The sequence below is a fragment of the Lotus japonicus genome, chromosome 2, assembly GCF_012489685.1.
Source record: "Lotus japonicus ecotype B-129 chromosome 2, LjGifu_v1.2".
NCBI classification, from domain to species: Eukaryota; Viridiplantae; Streptophyta; class Magnoliopsida; order Fabales; family Fabaceae; genus Lotus; species Lotus japonicus.
The window spans coordinates 62,901,048-62,921,753 of NC_080042.1; the positions used below are offsets into that span (position 1 = coordinate 62,901,048).

The following is a 20,706-nucleotide window of genomic DNA, read 5'->3' on the forward strand; positions in this document are numbered from 1 at the left end:
ATAAGAGTATTAATTTGAAATCATAAATTTTGTATATTTGATATTATCAATATATATACATTTTTAAAATTTAATTTTATAATATTATTAATTAATAATACATACATAAATTATATAATATTAGAAATATATATTATCAATTTATTAATTTTGCATTATTGCTAAAGGCAAAAGCAAGGTTGTATAGTTGTTTGTCTTAAGGTTTAATTTTCAACCTCATCTAATCTACTCATCCTGTTGTCTAACTCCAATGGTACTTTCCGCTCCGATGAACATCCCTCCTCCACCGGAGTCATTGTATCAGCAGCTCCTTCCTGACGAACTCATTGCGGAGGTCCTGTCATGGCTTCCAGTGAAAACCCTCATAAGACTTAGGTGCGTGAGTAAGATCTGGAAAGCCCTTATTACCTCTGATGCTCGCTTCATCAAATTGCACCGTCAAAGATCAGCTGCACAAAACCCCCAATTTTTGTTCAAATGGGATGACATTTATAGCCACAACCGCAATCTCACATCATTCCCCGTAAGTCGTTTAGTTGAGAACCCATTGACCACACTACCTGATGAACCCCATCATCGCATTACAGATCATGGGATCATGAGCAACTGGCTGGTCGGTTCTTGTAATGGCTTGATCTGCATACACTTCCATTCTTTCAACATTGGTTTCCAAGAGGATTGGCTTTATTTCTGGAACCCGGCTACCAGGTTTTTATCTAAAAAGTTAGGTTATTTTCGTGCTAATTACCAATTTTCCAAGTTCACCTTTGGTTATGATAATTCAAATGGCACTTACAAGGTGTTGTTTTTTGAATTGGAGAATGGTAAAAGAAAAATTGGCAATGAATCACAGGGAGCTCCAGTGAAAGCTTTCACCTTGGGTGATAATCTTTGGAGGAACATTCAAAGTTTACCTGTTGATGTGGTTACTCTTGACGATGGCTTCCAGAAACCATCTAATGGAGTGAATTTGAGTGGTACTCTTAACTGGATTGCACTTCATAATAGTCCCATAATTTTTTATGCTCCAATGGTTGTTACTCTTGAGAACTTCTTAATTCTTTCGCTTAATCTGGGTACAGAGACATACACCCAGTTTTCAATGCCTAAGGGTTTTGATGAAGTTCCCTGTGTGGAGCCAAGTCTGGGGGATTTTATGGACTGCCTGTGCTTTTGTCATGATTGGAAAAAAACTCATTTTGTTATTTGGCAAATGAAAGAGTTTGGGGTTGAAAACTCTTGGACTCAATTGTTGAAGATTAGTTACCAAGATCTCCAAATTCAAGTCCCTGGCTATATTCATCAATTGTTTCCATTGTTCCTTTATGTTGGAACATGTTGCCTTGCATTTTGTCAAAACAAATGATTGTCGAAGCAGATGTCGTGGCATCTGACCTCGTGAGGCTAGGACATCAGTCCTCATCTTGTGTTTCTGTTATGGGCCTTCTGAAGATTTGTTGAAGATATGTTTTGAGTTACTTGAGGAGCAAGTAACTATCTCAGAAGGGGTTTAGTTGTTGGGTTGTTATTTGTTGAAACAATCTTTGTTAAAAGATTGATTTCTATCTTTACTTGTGCAGTAAGAAACCGAATCTATCAAGATTGCGTTTTCAAATTGCTGTTATTGGAATCTGTTTCTTCAGCCCGTGCTAACCCTAAAGCCCATGCTACCGCTGCTGAAGTCTATAAAAGGATGAAGACCTAAAACGTGAAGTCTACCGAAGCTGATAGAGAGAGATCGTGTGTTTTATGATTTGTTAGTGTGCTTCGTTCTTTGTTATTTGTGAATCCTCTTTGCTCACTGATTCTATAAAGCAAAGAAGGGTTATGTGTTGTTTGATTACATTCAAACTCTGATTGTTCATTGTGTTTACCAATCACTGTGGCAGTGATTGAGAGAAAGTGAGAGGGGCTCTCATACTTAGGTTGAGATTCTAAGTAGAAATACACTGGGTAGATTAGGAAGTGAACTATGAACTGAGGTGTTCATGAGTGTCTGTAATTCCTGAATCTTGAGATAGTGGATTTCCTTTCTTTGGGTGCAAACCCTCCAGACGTAGGTGAAAGTTTTCACTGAACTGGGTTAACAACTTCTGAGTGTTATTGTTTTGTTGTTAAGTTTTGTTTATTGTTAAGCGATTGTCGAACCTCTTGTCCCAGCATCGTGTAGGACAATCGTATCAGAGGGAACCTGAATTACAATTGGCATCAGAGCAGGCACCCTGTTCTGGTTGGGTGAGCTCCAGGGAGTTTATTCAAGTTCTCATGGATAACAAGGAGGGAGGATCAGTCAATAGGCCACCCATTCTGGATGGTACTAACTATGACTACTGGAAGGTTCGCATGACAGCCTTTCTCAAATCGATTGACAACAAGACTTGGAAAGCTATTGTCAAGGGTTGGAAGCACCCCACTAAGGCTGAGGTTGAAGGCACCTCTACTACTGTTGTTGAAAAACCTGAAGAAGAATGGACCAGTGTTGAAGATGAAGCTGCACTTGGAAATTCAAAGGCTCTAAATGCTATTTTTAATGGAGTTGACAAGAATATGTTTAGGCTGATCAATACGTGTACTGTGGCAAAGGATGCTTGGGAAATTCTGAAAACTGCACATGAAGGAACTACTCGAGTGAGGATGTCAAGGCTTCAGATGCTTACTACTCAATTTGAAAATCTGATGATGACTGAAGAAGAGACTATTTCAGAATTTCACATGCGTGTCCGTGACTTGTCTAATGCTTCATTTGCTTTGGGAGAACCTATGTCAGATGAGAAGCTTGTAAGGAAGATCCTGAGATCTCTTCCTCAGAAGTTTGCTATGAAAGTCACTGCAATTGAGGAGGCTCAAGACATTGAGAACATGAAGGTTGATGAACTTATTGGCTCTTTGCAGACATTTGAGTTGAAACTGAGTGGAAAATCTAAGAAGAAGAATAAGAGTATTGCTTTTGTGTCAAACACTGATGAAGGTGATGATGAAGATTGTGAGGGTGAAAATCTGACTGAGGCTCTGGCCATGCTAGCAAGAAAATTCAACAGAGCATTGAGAAAGATTGATAAAAGAACCAGGCCTAATGTCCAGGACATGAAGTTCGATAACAAACCCAAATTTACTAATTCACAGAGGAAGACCAAAGAAGACGAAAAATCTGGTCAGAATAAAGGAGTGCAGTGTCATGAATGTGAAGGATATGGTCACATCAGATCTGAATGCGCCACTTATCTAAAGAAGCAGAAGAAAGGTATGATGGTAACTTGGTCAGATGAAGACACTGAAGATGAGGAGGAGATATCTGCAAACAAAGTCAATGCTTTCTCTGGAACTGTCTATGAGTCTGATACAAGTGATGAGGACATTACAGATGAGGAACTGGCTGAGACTTACAAGCTGCTACACATCAAGTGGGAAGAAGCATGTAAACTTGTGAGAGAAAAGCAAAGTGAGATAGAACAACTTGTCTCTCAGAATGAAAGGCTGAAAGAGCTCAACACAAAGCTGAAGGAAGATCTGGAGGAATGGCAAAGTAAGTTTAATAATGCTGATGTTATGGAAAAGGCTAATCTAGTGTTGATTAATGCAGGACTTCAAGAGGAAGTGGCAACTCTGACAAGAAAGCTTGAAGCTGCTCACAAATCTGTTAGAATGTTGAACAGTGGTTCTGATATGCTTGATGAAATTCTGAAGGAAACTAGCAAGCAAGGAGGGAGTTTGAAGGGAATTGGCTTTGACTATAGAACTGCAAACAAAGAAAATCAGAAAGGTTCAAAGAAATTTGTGTCTGCTGCGAAACAAACTGAATTCAAGAAGCCTAGAAATTATCAGTTGTCAGATTCATTGCCCAGACATGTACCTCAACATGTGAAATCCCAGCTCAAGCTTGAGAAGATTGTACCTTGGAAGTGTCACTACTGTGGTAAGAATGGTCACATAAAGCCCTACTGTTACAGGTTATATGGTTATCCTCAGATGTACGATAAAAAACCTGTTCAGATGAGGAAGGAATGGAAGCCCAAGGGTGAAGTCAGATGTCAGGTAGCTTACACGTCCTTCAGAGCATCATCAAAGGAAGATTGGTATTTTGATAGTGGCTGCTCAAAGCACATGACAGGAAACAAGAGCTTCTTGCAAGATATCAGAAGTCACTCCACCAACTATGTCACTTTTGGAGATGGAGCTAAAGGAAAGATCAAGGGAGTAGGAAAGCTTGTTAGCACAGAATCTCCTAACTTGAACAATGTGTTACTTGTAAATGGCTTAACTGCCAACCTAATCAGCATAAGTCAACTGTGTGATCAAGGGTATGATGTGAAGTTCAATAAGATAGAATGTGTTGTGACCACTGACGATGAGAGAGTTGTGATGAGAGGAGTCAGATCAAAGGACAACTGTTACATGTGGACATCAGAAGAAAAAGCTCATGTTTCCAGATGTTTGTTAACTAAAGAAGATGAGGTGAATGTATGGCATCAAAGACTAGGACATCTCAACTACAGGAGCATGCAAAAGATCATTGCTGATGAAGCAATAAGGGGATTGCCCAATTTGAGCTTGGGAGAAGGAAAGCTATGTGGAGAATGTCAGATTGGTAAGCAAACCAAGGTGCCACACAAGATGCTCCAGCATCAGACCACGACGAAGGTTCTGGAATTGCTTCACATGGATCTCATGGGTCCCATGCAGGTTGAAAGCTTGGGAGGAAAAAGGTATGTGTTTGTCTGTGTAGATGATTTTTCAAGGTATACATGGGTTGAATTTATGAGAGAAAAATCAGAGACTTTTGAAATATGCAAGAATTTATGTTTGAGACTTCAGAATGAGAAGGACTGTGTGATTGTAAGAATCAGAAGTGATCATGGAAGAGAGTTTGAGAATTCAAAATTCTTGGAGTTCTGTGGAACTGAAGGTATTAGCCATGAATTTTCTGCCCCCATCACTCCACAGCAGAATGGAATTGTTGAAAGGAAAAATAGAACTCTCCAGGAATCAGCTAGAGTAATGTTACATGCTAAGAAGATTCCACACCAATTCTGGGCTGAAGCCATGAGTACTGCTTGTTACATACATAATAGAGTCACCATCAGGGCAGGGACATCCTCTACACAATATGAGCTATGGAAAGGTAGAAAGCCGTCTGTAAAATACTTTCACATATTTGGAAGTAAATGTTATATTCTTGCAGATCGTGATCCTAAGAGGAAGCTTGATCCTAGAAGTGATGAAGGAATTTTCATGGGGTATTCTATGAACAGCAAAGCTTATAGAGTTTTTAACTCTCGCACAAGGACCATGATGGAATCTGTGAATGTGACTGTGGATGATGAACCAAGCAAGAAGGAAGAAGCAGTTCTGAATGAAGATGATGATGGTGCTGATGTTCCAGCTAATGCTCCAGCAACCGCCCTCGACAATGAGTCAGAAACAAGTGCTGATGAAAAGGAAGACAAAGATATCACAACAAACAAAGCTCCATCAATCAGGGTTCAGAAGAATCATCCTCAAGAAAACATTATTGGTAATCTTCAAGAAGGGGTGACTACCAGATCCAGAAGTATAATTGCTCACAGTTGTTTCATCTCTAAGATAGAACCCAAGAATGTTAATGAAGCTCTCACTGATGAATACTGGATAAATGCTATGCAAGAAGAGCTAGAGCAGTTCAGAAGAAATGAAGTGTGGGAGTTAGTGCCTAGACCTGAAGAAGTAAACATCATTGGCACTAAGTGGATCTTCAAGAACAAATCAGATGAAGCTGGAACAGTCACAAGGAATAAAGCAAGGCTTGTTGCTCAAGGATATACTCTGATAGAAGGAGTTGATTTTGATGAGACCTTTGCTCCAGTAGCTAGACTGGAATCTATAAGACTCTTGTTAGGTGTTGCTTGTCTTTTGAAGTTCAGACTTTATCAGATGGATGTGAAGAGTGCTTTTCTGAATGGTTATTTGAATGAAGAAGTCTATGTTGAACAACCTAAAGGATTTACAGATCCGCATCATCCAGATCATGTGTACAAGTTGAGGAAGGCCTTGTATGGTTTGAAGCAAGCACCTAGGGCTTGGTATGAAAGGTTAACTGAATTTCTTGTAAGCAATGGGTACAACAAGGGTGGAATTGATAAAACTCTGTTTGTGAAGAATGACAGAGGTAAGCTCATGATAGCACAGATTTATGTGGATGACATTGTCTTTGGAGGAATGTCAAACTCAATGGTGGAGCATTTCGTCCGACAAATGAAATCTGAATTTGAGATGAGCCTAGTTGGTGAATTGAACTATTTTCTAGGACTACAAGTCAAACAAATGGAGGATTCTATGTTCATATCTCAGAGTAAGTATGCTAAAGGCCTAGTCAAGAAATTTGGTCTTGAAAAGGCTGGTCACAAGAGAACTCCTGCTGCTACACACATCAAGATGTCCAAAGATGAGCAAGGAGAAGATGTTGATCAAAGTCTCTATAGAAGCATGATTGGAAGCTTGTTGTATCTCACTGCTAGCAGACCAGATATCACCTTTGCAGTTGGTGTATGTGCAAGATTTCAAGCAGCTCCTAAGGCTAGTCATCTGCTACAAGTCAAGAGAATTATCAAGTACATCAATGGCACGAGTGACTATGGTATTCTCTATACTCATGATACAAATTCTTCTTTAGTTGGTTTCTGTGATGCAGATTGGGCCGGTAGTGCAGATGATAGAAAGAGCACATCTGGTGGATGTTTCTTCCTAGGAATAATTTGATTTCATGGTTTAGCAAGAAGCAGAACTGTGTCTCATTTTCTACAGCTGAAGCAGAGTATATTGCAGCCGGAAGTAGTTGTACTCAACTCATGTGGATGAAGCAAATGTTGAAAGAGTATGATGTTGAACAGGATGTCATGACATTGTACTGCGACAATCTCAGTGCAATCAATATTTCCAAGAATCCCATACAGCATAGCAGGACCAAGCATATTGATATTAGACATCATTTCATTAGAGACTTGGTGGAGGATAAAATTGTCAACTTGGAGCATGTGACAACTGACAAGCAGTTGGCTGATATTTTCACAAAACCCCTTGATGCTATCACTTTTGAAAAATTAAGAGGAAGTCTAGGGATTTGTCTTTCTGATGCATAGCAATTAGCGTGCCCTAGTGTGTCAACGGCTAGTTTATTCTTGGTCATCATTAACAGCCGTTGTGACATCAGCAGAGAGAAAGTTACTTCATGGTTCACATTTCCTATAACTACCTCCAACGGGAAAATTGTGTTCTCTCAACCGCTTGTGCATCTATCTTCTTCAAGACTCATCATCTCTGATTTGCAAATCTGTTTCATTGTTCTGTACTTTGCTTGTATTTCCTCTCGATTCGTCATGTCTCAAAGTTCAGGAAAGAAGGAATCTGTCAAGGCCAAGATTGAAAGAACTGCTAAAGGAGTCAAGTGTATGGGTTTGAAGAGTGATCCTTCTCAACCGTCTTCTGTGTCCAAGAAAGCCTCCAAGAAGATGCGATCAAGAAACCCAACGTGTAAGGTCTACAAATCACAGGTCAAGAATAGCAAAGCTCCAAATGTTCCTATCCTTGAGGATGTTCTTGACGAAGAAGAAATCAATGATGAAGATTCTCCAGTGAAATCGCCTCCTGATGTTGTGCCTGATGTTGTGGCTGATGTTGAGACAACTGGGTCTAAGGGAAGTTCTGCTCAAGAAACTCCTGGAAAGGATTCCACTTCTCATGAAAATTCAGGCGATGCTACCACGCCTAATATCTCTGTTTCATCCTCGTCGAAGGATGCTAATCCAGCCTCTGTTCAGAACATCTCTGATGATGCTTCTGATGATGTTCCTCTGACTGAGACTTTTGCTGATAGTGTTGCTGCGAGAATGAAGAAGAAAAGAAGGATTTCTTCTCCTGAGATCACACCTACTCCATCAAAGAAATCCAGACAGGCCAGTGTGAAGAGTAAGGGGAAGCAAAAGGAAGCAAAGGCTCCCACTGAGAAGAAGCAGAGGAAGATTCCAGTTGACGTTGAAGACTCTGAGTCAGATGTTGAAGTCGGTGTTCAGGACATTCGATCTTCTGATAAAAAGAAGTTTTCTAGTAAGCGTGTTCCTCAGAATGTTCCTGCTGTCCCTATTGATAGAGTGTCCTTCCACTTAGAAGAGAATGTTCAGAAGTGGAAGTTTGTTTGCAAGAGAAGAATGGCCAAGGAAAGGGATGTTGGTTCTGATGTTCTTGAATGCAGAGATGTTATTGCACTTATTGAGAAAGCAGGTCTGATGAAGACTATTCAGAATGTTGGAAGGTGCTATGAGAAGCTTGTGAGAGAGTTCCTGGTGAATCTCTCTGTTGATGTGGGACTTCCTGATAGTGCAGAGTTCAGAAAAGTCTATGTACGGGCTGAATGTGTATTGTTTTCCCCTGCTGTGATCAATCAAGCACTTGGACGGAGTGCTATTGAATTTGTTGATGAAGAAGTGTCCATGGATGATGTTGCCAAGGAGCTTACTGCCGGTCATGTGAAGAAGTGGCCCAGCAAAAAGTTGTTGTCCACTGGAAATCTGAGTGTGAAGTATGCTATTCTTAACCGGATTGGTGCTGTGAATTGGGTTCCTACTCAACATACTTCTGGTGTTTCTGCAACGCTTGCCAAATTGATCTATAGGATTGGCAAGTCTATGGCTTTTGACTTTGGAACTTTTGTGTTTGAGCAGACATTGAAGCATGCTGATACTTGTGCTGTGAAGCTGCCTGTTTCATTTCCTTCACTTCTTACTGAGATAATCTTAAAGCAACATCCTCAGATTCTGAGGGCAGATGATGTGGCTATGTCTCGTGGAGTTCCAATCACTTTGGATCACCGTTTGTTTATGGAGTCACATGTTCTAGACATTGCCTTACCAACCAGCAGGACATCTGCTCCTCCTGTGACTGAATCTGACGCTAAGGCCATCATTGCTGAATTACTGAAGGTTTCCAAGGCCTTGCAGGAGACAATTAGGGTGAGCACTGCCAGGAAGCTCAGAGTTGATGCGTTGCTACTCAAGCTACAGGAAGAAGAACGTCAAGATGGTGAACACCGTGCTGCTGCTCCGAATGTGAGTAATGAAGAGGAGGAAGGATCTGAAGAGTGTAGTGCAGGAAAGGACTCCAGTTCTGAAGACTAGTTTGTTTTGTTTCTGCTGTATTCGTGCACCCTTTGCAAATTTGTGCTAAAAAGGGGGAGTAGTTGCTAGTATGCATGTGTTTTGTTCAGATGTTTAAGTGACAGATTTTTTCAGCTGTTTTTGAAGTTTCAGAAGTGTGTGAACAGTGTTTTCAGATGTTTGAGTTTTCAGAAGTTTGTGGTTCAGAAGTTGTTTATTTTCAGAAGTTTGTGGTTCAGAAGTTGTTTATGTTCAGAAGTTTGTGGTTCAGAAGTTGTTTATTGTGGTTCAGAAGTTGTTTATGTTCAGAAGTTTGTGGTTCAGAAGTTGTTTATGTTCAGAAGTTAGTGGAAGTTGGTTCTGTTCAGATGTTCGCAGATTACAACCCTCCAGAAGTTTGTTTTGGTTCAGATGTTCATGTTCTCAGAAGTTAGGTGAAGTTGCTTCTGTTTCTACTGTGCTATGTGTGTTCTGAAAGTGTTAGCTCTGGTCTGAAGACAAGTTCAAGACGATGGCTATGTTTGTTTTCTGAAATGTTACTTCTGATGAGCGGTATTTCTGACGGTGCTTCTGATAAGCAGTATTTCTGTTAGCTGTACTTCTGGGTATGTGCTGCCAGCTTCAGATGGTAGTATTTCTGATACGATGATGTTCAAGCTAATCTATTTTGGTGTCATCATGTGCTAAGGCTGATTGTACCTTTGGTTTTGTGTTTGTGCTGCTAAGTGGTTGTTCCGACTATGTCTTCTGAAGTATGGTAGTTGGTTGTGTAGATGCATCAGTTTGAGGGGGAGCTCTGACTAAGGGGGAGAATTGTCTCTCTAGTTTTTTATCCTCTCTGATTGTGAGTTGTTTTAGACAAAATTTGACAAAGGGGGAGATTGTTGGAACATGTTGCCTTGCATTTTGTCAAAACAACTGATTGTCGAAGCAGATGTCGTGGCATCTGACCTCGTGAGGCTAGGACATCAGTCCTCAGCTTGTGTTTCTGTTATGGGCCTTCTGAAGATTTGTTGAAGATATGTTTTGAGTTACTTGAGGAGCAAGTAACTATCTCAGAAGGGGTTTAGTTGTTGGGTTGTTATTTGTTGAAACAATCTTTGTTAAAAGATTGATTTCTATCTTTACTTGTGCAGTAAGAAACCGAATCTATCAAGATTGCGTTTTCAAATTGCTGTTATTGGAATCTGTTTCTTCAGCCCGTGCTAACCCTAAAGCCCATGCTACCGCTGCTGAAGTCTATAAAAGGATGAAGACCTAAAACGTGAAGTCTACCGAAGCTGATAGAGAGAGATCGTGTGTTTTAGGATTTGTTAGTGTGCTTCGTTCTTTGTTATTTGTGAATCCTCTTTGCTCACTGATTCTATAAAGCAAAGAAGGGTTCTGTGTTGTTTGATTACATTCAAACTCTGATTGTTCATTGTGTTTACCAATCACTGTGGCAGTGATTGAGAGAAAGTGAGAGGGGCTCTCATACTTAGGTTGAGATTCTAAGTAGAAATACACTGGGTAGATTAGGAAGTGAACTATGAACTGAGGTGTTCATGAGTGTCTGTAATTCCTGAATCTTGAGATAATGGATTTCCTTTCTTTGGGTGCAAACCCTCCAGACGTAGGTGAAAGTTTTCACTGAACTGGGTTAACAACTTCTGAGTGTTATTGTTTTGTTGTTAAGTTTTGTTTATTGTTAAGCGATTGTCGAACCTCTTGTCCCAGCATCGTGTAGGACAATCGTATCAGAGGGAACCTGAATTACACTTTATAATGGTCATACACTGATATTGGTAGACTCTGATGATGATCGAGCAATACTCTTTAATATGAGAGATAATACAGCAGAGGAAGCTAGGATTACAAATAAAATATGCTGGTCCTCTACTGTGAATTACGTTGAAACCTTGGTTTCTCCTCAGTAAGAGTAAGTTCTTCAACAACAAATTACTGATATGAATTTGTGTTAAATCATGTTTCTTGAATTCATTTCCATTTCATACAAAAATCTATATATGATACATTATTTGATTATGTTTTAAGATGACTTAGGTTGATTGTACTGTTGAATGATTATCTATTTGTTATTGGTTGTTGTTAATGGTTGGACAAACTTTGTGTTGAATGAATTTTGCTTTGATTTTATATTTATTGTAAGCTAGAAGATAAACACATTTTTTTTCAAAAGTAATCAGCTATAATGATTCTCCTAATAGAAAATGCACTATTTCATGAATGTTCTTTATGAGATGTAATGAAATAACACAAGTAATGGAGGTTTGAATTGTGTTGTTTCAAAACATGGTTTTTCAAAAGATTATTAGTTATAATTTTTTTTCACAATCGTTTAGTGCAGCAGGTAAGTAAACAGTGTAAGTAAACGATATAGAGACACAATCGTTTATCCTGGTTCACCCCTTAAACGATAGGGTTACATCTAGTCATTGACTTTACCAAGATTTTTCTATCCACCAAGTATCAAGGACTTCTCCTTAACAAGTATTCTCAATGACTTCTCATTTACAAGTATTATCAAGGACTTCTCCTACAATCTTTTTTCAATATCGTTTGCTTCTACAAGGTTCTCTTCTCATAAGAGTGATAGTATAAAGTTTCTAAGCTCGGAAACTATAAAGTATTGATGTTGATCTGATTCTAAGATATAATTTTAGTTCTAGATCTAGAGAGAAAAGATTAAGAGATGTGACTGTTTAGATTTTGATCTCTCAAACGATGTGAGGAAATTTCCCTTTTTGCTTGATGAAGATTTTTGAATCAGAATGTGAGTTGTTGCGTTGGCCAACCTTGTTCTGAAAAATCTTCAAGTCCTCCTTTTATACTTCAAGTGCTTGTAAGAGTGTTGATAGTCGTTGGAGCGTGTAGAGCATAACATGTTCTAGCTGTTTGATCAAGCGATCCTTGTGACAGATGCATTTAATGTATGGTACTGTTTGACGAAGACTTGTTGCCATAAAGGTGTATCTTGTCAGCTGGTAGATAGCACTTGAACTTTGTTCCTTTCTTCTGAAGAGAGAGAATGAAAACTTGATTGTGACAATGTTGTATTTGTTTCTTTGGTCAATGTGCTTTGTAGAAAATCACATGATTTTTGCACTTGACTTTCTCTTCAAGCTTGTCAGAGATCCTAAATAGAAGATGGCGCCAATTCTCTAGACAATGTCTTTTTTTAGTCAGTTGGAGCTAGATGATAGAAACACTCAGTCAATAGATTCTTCTCTTGTTTAAACTGTCTAGAGAAATTGACTTTCAACTTTGATGGACGATAGAGGTCATACACGATAAGTATTATTTCCTGAAATACAAGTCTTATGAAATTTTTAACTATTACACTTATGCCTTTGAATTGTTAACATTCAAAATATGATAAACGATATAAATATATGTTTGAACTTAACACTTTATTGGGTTGGTCTTTAGAACATTTTAAATAAACCAAGATTAGAGACCTTGTATAACAACATGAAAATGTAAAAGAATAAAATAAATAGTTCTCAATTATTAAGACGATACATTATATAAAGTTCAAATGTAAGATAAAAACATAAATATGACGCCTTTAGAGGTGGAAGTTAGAAACAAGTTTATGAGCAAGTTATACATACGAGTAAATTTGGGAAAATTTATTATATCTGTAGATATATTTATAGATATGTAGAAAAAGTAGTATTATAATTATTTTACTTCTTCCAATTTATGTTAGTTTCATTTGCTCCAAAATTTTACTGTAGATAATATATTGAGTAAACAAAGTGGTCTTATTACCATGTGTAGAACTCAGTTATCTTCGTATAATATATAAGCTTAAAGATGAGCTCACAAAAATGATATATATTGGATATTCTTCTTGATTTGATTTTTTTTTTTCAATTGATATGATTCAAACACATTCAAACTTATTTAGGTTCCTCAAATTAGGAGTTTGTTTTTTTATTTCGATACCTGAGTGATATAGGTACATAATCTTAAGGGAATTGTTATTCAGACCCCCCACACAGCTATTCAGACCCAAAACATTTTCAGAAATCCAAAAATACCCTTGTCGAACGCACTTTGAAAGTGCGACCCATCCCTCACTTTAAAAGTGCGACAGTTGTCTCACTTTGTGTCTCACTTTCAAAGTGCGACAGGTGAAAGTGTTGTCTCACTTTCAAAGTGCGACACGTGAAAGTGTTGTCTCACTTTCAAAGTGGGTTAGGTTGCAGAAAAAAACAGCAATTCTAAAAACGACACTTTAACAGTAGAAAAGAAGAGAGAGAGAGAGGAGAAGATGGAGGTTGTTGTTGTGGTGGTGGTGACGGTGGTGGTGACAGAGGTGGTGGTGACGGTGGTGGTGGTGGTGGAGGAAAGAGGAGAATATGGAGGTTGTTGTTGTGGTGATGGTGGTGGTGGTGGTGACGGTGGTGGTGGCGGCGGAGCTGGTAGGTGGTGGTGGGCGGTGGTGGTGGTGGTGGTGGTGGAAGAAAGAGGTAAGGAGAGAGGAGAGAGAATGTGAGTGAGAATTTTTTATATTTTTTTTCATTAAGAGCATTTTAGTATTTTTACACATTTAAGGGGGTCTGAATAGTTATGGGGTCTGAATAACAATTCCCTAATCTTAATTTTAATAATAAAGCACTCATGTCACATATTATACATGCTTCAGTCATGGTAAATTAATTTCTTTCTTCCTGTTTTAAGAAGGGACCAGGTAGCACCTTTCAAAATTATGCATTTCTTTTTCCTTTATGTTTATTTTTTCATTCTGCAATCTAATGAGATCTTTTTTGAATTATAGATTTACAGCCTCAACTTCAAAACATTATGCATTATTAATGACGCAAGGCAGGATGATATGAAAAAAGAAAGAGAAAGAAGCTTATTGAAGTTGTAGCTCATTTTGTAGAAGACATTTTTGGCCCTGATCTTGAGGTCTATATTACAGGTTCATTCGAAAAAATTTGTAGCAACGTATTGTTTATTTACTATTCTATTCTATTATACAAATCAAATCTTGTTTGTGTAATAGCAGGTAAAAGCTGTGTTGCACGGGTACGGGTACGGTACCCGGTACGGGTACGGGTACGGTACCCGGTACGGGTACGGTATTGGGTACGCGGTACGCGATTTTTGAAAAAACAGGGGTACGGGTACGTTAGATACATGTGTATCCTATCTTAATTATTTCTTCAGATTTGAAGTCAATTTTGGTTGTTTGCTACCAAATTGAATACAGGGCAAGTGGGCAACCTCATCTTAATGCCACATATGCCATACCCACTTTTTCACTCACACACTCATCCTTCAGGGTTCTGTCTCTGTCACTTTTTCCTCTTTCAAGCCTTCACTCACTCACTCACCTCACGCCCTCAAACTCACAGCCACACATCACACACTCAAATTCAGTCTTCACTCACCCACCGCATCACCCACTCTTCACTCACTCACTCACTCACTCCTGACTCACCCACCGGGCACCGCCTCACCCCCTCACCCACAGCGTCCCTCAACCCTCTTCACTCAGGTGATTACCCATTGCCCTCACAGTATTACACAACCCTCTTCACTCAAACACTCAGAGTCACAATTGATCAACAGAGCTAGAGGACAAAGTCACAATCGATCAACAGAGCCAGAGGACATAGTCAAAGAAAGTTTACCTCAGAGAGAAAGAGAAAGAGAAAGGGAGCAATTGATTCGAGTAGGAAGCCGTGAAGACTGAAGGGAGAAATCAAGCAACAAGCAATCCAGTTTAGGGTTTCTTTATTTACTAAAGCCGTGGCTGCTTCTCTTTTCTTCCTTCTTTTCACGCGATTTAGGGTTCTGCTTCTCTTTTTTTTTTTTTTTTAAAGGCCAAAACGACGTCGTTTTGGCCCGTAACCCCCCCTTTTTTTTTTGGTAACGGGTACGTACTGGGTACGTACCGTATGCGTACCCGACGCGTATGCGTACCGGGTACGTACCCGGTACGGGTACGCGGCCAATTTGGCCGTACCCATGCATCAGAGGGTAAAAGCTTCAACCTTTTAAACTATTTAAGTGAACTTTTTCAATAATCATTTTTGTATGATCCGCTCAACAATAAATTGGTAATCTATGGTGATTTATTTATCATACATTTCACATTTTACCTATCTATGATGCACGGGTAAGCTTCGAGTAATCACAAAAGAAGCTCATTTAGTGCATACTTATGCATTTGTTTATAAATGAAGTTCTAAGATTAAATAAGGCATCAACAAATTGCTTTCTCTTGTTTTTGTATTCGTTACCACAACATTCCTTCCGGACGTGCTAGAAGGTCTTCTTAAGTTTTAGTTTTAATCTCTCTTCAACATTTCAAGTTGAAAAAACATGGGAGAACATTCATTTAGTTTTGGATTAAAAAATAAGGGAGATATTATATATTTCCAATCTCTGAGATACGTTATAAGTTTCAACTACAACTCACTATAGCATATTTGTATTATCACTCAAGTTAATTAGAATTATGAATCTATTTCAAGAACTTTCGTTTCATACCATGCATTTCTATCATATTTTTCCATTGAACTAATGTTTGATTATTTCTAGAAAATCCATTAATTCTTTGTATAGATTGAAAGAAAACAATTTTTTTTAAACCAGAAAATATTTAAATTAGTTTTTCAAGGATTGATCCATGAAACTTCTCATTCCTAACTCATATGTCTCTAGCTCTTACCACTTACGCTATCATTTGGGGACGAAAGAAAACAATTAAAGTAATTTCAAAAGAGATAGAAAGTGATTTTCATTGATAATAATACTAATTACAATTACTTGGGTTCATACACACAAATGTAAATATAACATCCTAACTGAAGTTCGTTAGACTTTATAAGAAAATTCATTGGGTGCTAGTACTAAGTAACTGACTAAATAATAGTTTACATGATAATTAATTATTACTATAATTTCTTAACCAACACGCTACTTTATCAAACCTCTTGCAAGTTCAAGGAGGATTTACTTCAAGTTTGATGAGCATGTCCCTATATATGCTCAAGAAAAATTGTAGGACTGATGGATTTGGAAAAAACACCTGCAACTTGTAAGGGTGCATGAATGTGTTGCACAGTGAGACAGAGTTGGTTTAAGGTCTGTTGATGATAACATATTAATCTTTTAAAAGTTGATTGAGACTTCAAAGACATCAATTCAAAAACTTAGTTAACTCTATAGCTAAGTTTATGCTCTGGGCGAGGACCTCTTAAAATTATAAAGACATATTAGAGAGTACCAACAATACATCGATTATGAGAGGGCTAGCTACATGTTCATCCTTATGTTTTCTGTGTGTTAAGCTACCAACCGAAGGACTGGAAAATGAAAATAAGTTTTGAAGAGTATACAAGTATATAGCATGCATGTTGTTTAATCAAAATGGAAAACAGATTGATGAGAAATGCTAACAAACGCTCTCTTTCACACACTTTTTTTAACACTCTCTTTAATAGATCAAAATTTATGTAGGGTCAAATTATATGACATCACTCTTAATGTGGTGGGATCTACTTGAATTTTAACCATTCAAAAAGAAAGTATTGTTAGCGTTTCTCATCCAATGGATTATATAATTATTTAACACTTGCATTCTAATATCAAAGTCATTAGTTATATAATATTTTAATTTGACCATTATGATAAGGGTCATATTAGTGAGTAAAGAAATAAATGAAACTATTATGGAATCTATATTTTCTTTTATAATGAAAGATACAATTGATGAATGAGTTCTATTGAAAAAGTTGTGTTTAAAATTAAAATGATAAGTAACCTTGCAATAAGAAATAAATGGTATATCATAAATAGACACTAAACTTAATAAATAACAGTACAAGTAATGTGATGATTTGCATGAGAAAATATTAGCGGCGTGATAAAGGTTTTTTTCTTGTTTGTATTGCTCTGGAGATAAACTCTTAAGGTTCAATTATAGTAAGTAGATATGAGTTTTATCGTCCTCTAAAAGGTGTAATAATTATCTCGTTCAATATCTAACAAACTTAAATGATGGTTTCACTAGACATTGTTTGTTTGTTTATACATGAAAATAAGTGGAAAACAAGTAACATGATGGAGAAACATGTGTGAGAATTTGCTGGGATTAGATTTCATTGAATGATCTCTTTGCGTTCTAGTGATTCAAATACAAACAAAGCCTAAGCATATGATTCATCTACACCAGTTCGACCCTGCTTCATAGGTTCCTCACATGAGTGGATAGCAATAACTCTCTACTCATAAATATGGATTCCTCACATAATTAAGAAAGATCATTATCTTGAAGTTTAAGTGTTCTATGACTAGCAAATCCTAATTCTATTCCTAGACATTAGGCTTATGTTGAAAGGATTTTATACCACTCTAGTTTTGAATCTCTCAAGACTCAATTTTAGTATAGTAAAGGATTTTTGTTGTATCCGCAAGGAATTACTAACAAAATGTCATTCTCTAGTTAGACTACTCAAACAATGAATTTTCAGAAGATTGATGTTTGTTTGGTGATCACATGCACATATAAAGTAAACAAAGTGAGATGAAAAAGGAGTGATATCAAAGAGAGAAAAATGTTGGAATTGGAGTTCACTAATGAACTACTTAGCATCCTATGATTCTATATGAAAATTCATTCATATCCATAACTCAACTGCACTTAATTACGTTTTGACAATAATACCCTTATTTAATTGAATTTTCTCTCTCTTTTCACTATCATAAGCATAATGCATGAAAATTAAGTGAACTAAGGGCAATTTCGAAAATTCAATATTAATTGAAAAAAAATTAATGCACTAAATTACTTTTACTAAATTTCTTAAATTGTGTGAATTAAACTTTTTTTTCTCATAAATAGGAACGAAGGTGTCCGAAGTGCAAGGGGTAAACTCGGACGAGGATAGGATTGCGCGCGCCGGGCCCTCCCTTCGGGCGTCATATTTTGGCCGAGTTTACCGTACCTCCGGCCCTTATGTTACGCGACCGTAATCTTTTTTACGTTCGACCGCTGTTATGCCAGAAATCAAAGGTTCCACACGAGCTCCTGTTATGCGGCGTGGTGGCAGGATCGATAGGAGATTGGCTCCGGGTGTAGAGTACATATTAGATCGAGTAAATAATTTTAAAAATATTATTTAACTATAATTACCAATCCAGCCACGATTTGAAAATCGAACCTCATTAGTGCTTACACCGCTTTAGTGACAAGTCCAATTTACTTACTATTAGGTCAAATTTTATAATTTATGGGCAATACTAGTTCAACTTATTAAGTACTAGTGTTCTTTACCCGTGCGTTGCACGACGATTAAATTTATTGTAAAGATAAATCAGTAGCAATATGTTTTGACTTAGTTTAGACTCTTTTTAGTAAGTAGAACAGATATGGAACCGAACATGTGTTACAAACATGTAGATGAATGGACCATAGTAAATATATTGATTTGATGAGGTTGTATAGACCTCACAATGTCAACATTTAAATAGTAATTGTTCTATCCAAGAACATACAATAGGGGTACGGTACCCAAAGTATGAGGAAAGTGATATGAATGCTTAGAGAGTGAAGTTTTAACCGCTAGAGAGAGAAAGAGTAATTGAATTTCAATCTTGTTATTTCATAAATGAGCCAAGAGTCCCTTACAATTGGTAACTGTCCCCTATTTATAGGTGGGGGAGTTGGGCCTAGCGCCTTTAAATCGTCCTAATGGGCCAGTTGGGCCTCCGGGACAAAGGCCCAAGTCCCTGATGCACTCCTCGCCTTAAGCCAGCGTCCCTGGGCGAGGGACCCTGGGGTCTCGCCCAGTCCACAAGACACCGAGCTCAAAGCATGAGAGATAAGTGTGTCTTTAAACAAAAGAGACAAGGCGATAGACGTAAGAAACTAACTAACGCTAAACATACGGCACAAAAGTAAAGAGCAATTGCCAACATGGCTTGGTAATCTAAGGCCTAAAAATTTGAAATTTCGAACGCCTCGTCGCGTTCCCTTGGCAGCTTGAGTCTAGTGGCGGCTTGAGTCCACAAGCCAGCTTGTGGCGATGACACGTGATTTGCCCGCCCCGTCGTGGCCACGCACGCGTCTTGCACCTTGAGATCTTGATGCCTTTGGGCCTACGACACGTGGCAGCCTAGGTCTACAAAATCTCAACTGCTCCCCTGAAACGTCCCTTCAAATCATGGTTGAGCCTAACAATTTGAATTTAAACCAATCAGCTTCAACCGTTGTACCTTTTCATTTAATGCGTCCTCTCCATTCCCCAAAATCCCGCAACTTCCATCATATCATTTCCTGACGTCATGGGGCATGATTCCCCACTTTTCCTCCACATTTTACAACAACCTCCCTTAGCTTTTCTTCACACGTTTCCTTCCAAACGATATTTCCCGTTTACAAAGGCGTTGTCCTACTCATTCTTTTAAGCCTTTCACGATTACAATCTTGCTTCCCGTCTTGCGCGAACCTTTTCCACAGTTAATTGCTTTAGCTTTTGCGACTTCCTGCGCACCGCCTTTCTTCCGGCGAACCTTCACAGCATCAGAGTAACCTTCACTTCTTGCACCCTTTTCATAATGACGCCAAAGCGCCAAACCAGAAATTCCAAGCGTAATGTCACCGTCGCCACTCCTCTGCGGTGCGTTCCTTCTGTTGATCTGCCCCCCCCAGAGGGAGCTCCGCTTGAAGAGAAAGACATCGTTGCCTTCCAAACGAGAACCTGGGAATCCTTGTCGGTTCCCGCCGTTAGGGCTCTGCCCGCCGGGACGATGCCCAACCAACCATCCAGCTTGGATCAGTGGTCATCCATTTGCGATATTTCTTCGGAATCCGGTGGGTTTTGCCATGAGAAACCTCTTGACAACCTCATGAGTTAAGGCGTGTGCACAACCGCCGAACGTCCTTGGCTCCGTCCCCAAGACAACCACGTGGGTGTTCCCCACTTCTTCTATGTGTATGGATACATGTTCACCAGTTTGGGAATTAGGTTTCCCTTTTCCTCCTTCATATGCTCCCTGCTTCACAACATCAATGTCGCTTCCAGCCAACTTCACCCCAACAGTTGGGCTTTCCTACGATGCTTTGAAATCCTTTGCGACGTGATTCAGCAAGAGCCTGAACCTTCCCACTTCTTCTATTTCTATCGCGTGTCCGCCCAGCCGTCGCCGCCACGTAACTGGGTTTCCCTGGAAGCCAGACCCGGGCGTCAGCGCTTCAACCCTTTTTGGCCCAGCATTGCTGTCGATTTGGCTCGGAAGTTCTTCAGGGTCGTGGTGTCCCACGAGTATCCCGAGGTTTTCACCCATAGGGACGGCACCGCCCGATTTCCCCTCTACTGGACCCAGGAAGTGCGCCAAGTAATTGACGTGCCCGAGGACTCCATGACCCCTGAGGAAAAAACTGTCATCAGCTTCCTGGCTAGACTCCCGGTTTTGGACTGCACTCGTGTAATCGGTAAATCTTTTTGCACTACCTACTCCGTCTTTCCCGCTTTCTGCTAGCTTACCCTTGCCGCTCTTTGCTTCAGGAAAAATACGCCAAGTCAGCGAGAGCCTTCTGACCGCCTTTGAGAAGAAAGGA

At 38.9% G+C, this 20,706-nt stretch overlaps 1 protein-coding gene across 1 annotated transcript; it reads left to right on the plus strand.

The window, feature by feature from the left end:
- The first annotated feature begins 250 nt into the window (after positions 1 to 250).
- LOC130736813 (F-box/kelch-repeat protein At3g23880-like) lies at positions 251 to 9,143 on the plus strand. The gene is made up of 2 exons (XM_057588595.1): positions 251 to 1,033; positions 8,949 to 9,143. The coding sequence occupies exons 1-2, from the start codon at positions 251 to 253 to the stop codon at positions 9,141 to 9,143; spliced, it is 978 nt and encodes a 325-aa protein (XP_057444578.1).
- The last annotated feature ends 11,563 nt before the right edge of the window (positions 9,144 to 20,706 follow it).

Excerpts from the sequence above, each read along its gene's own strand:
- LOC130736813 (XM_057588595.1), top strand. The coding sequence starts at position 251 with ATGGTACTTTCCGCTCCGATGAACATCCCTCCTCCACCGGAGTCATTG. Across the intron at positions 1,034-8,948 it reads TAATTTTTTATGCTCCAATG|GTTTCCAAGGCCTTGCAGGA; the intron begins GTTGTTACTCTT and ends GAATTACTGAAG.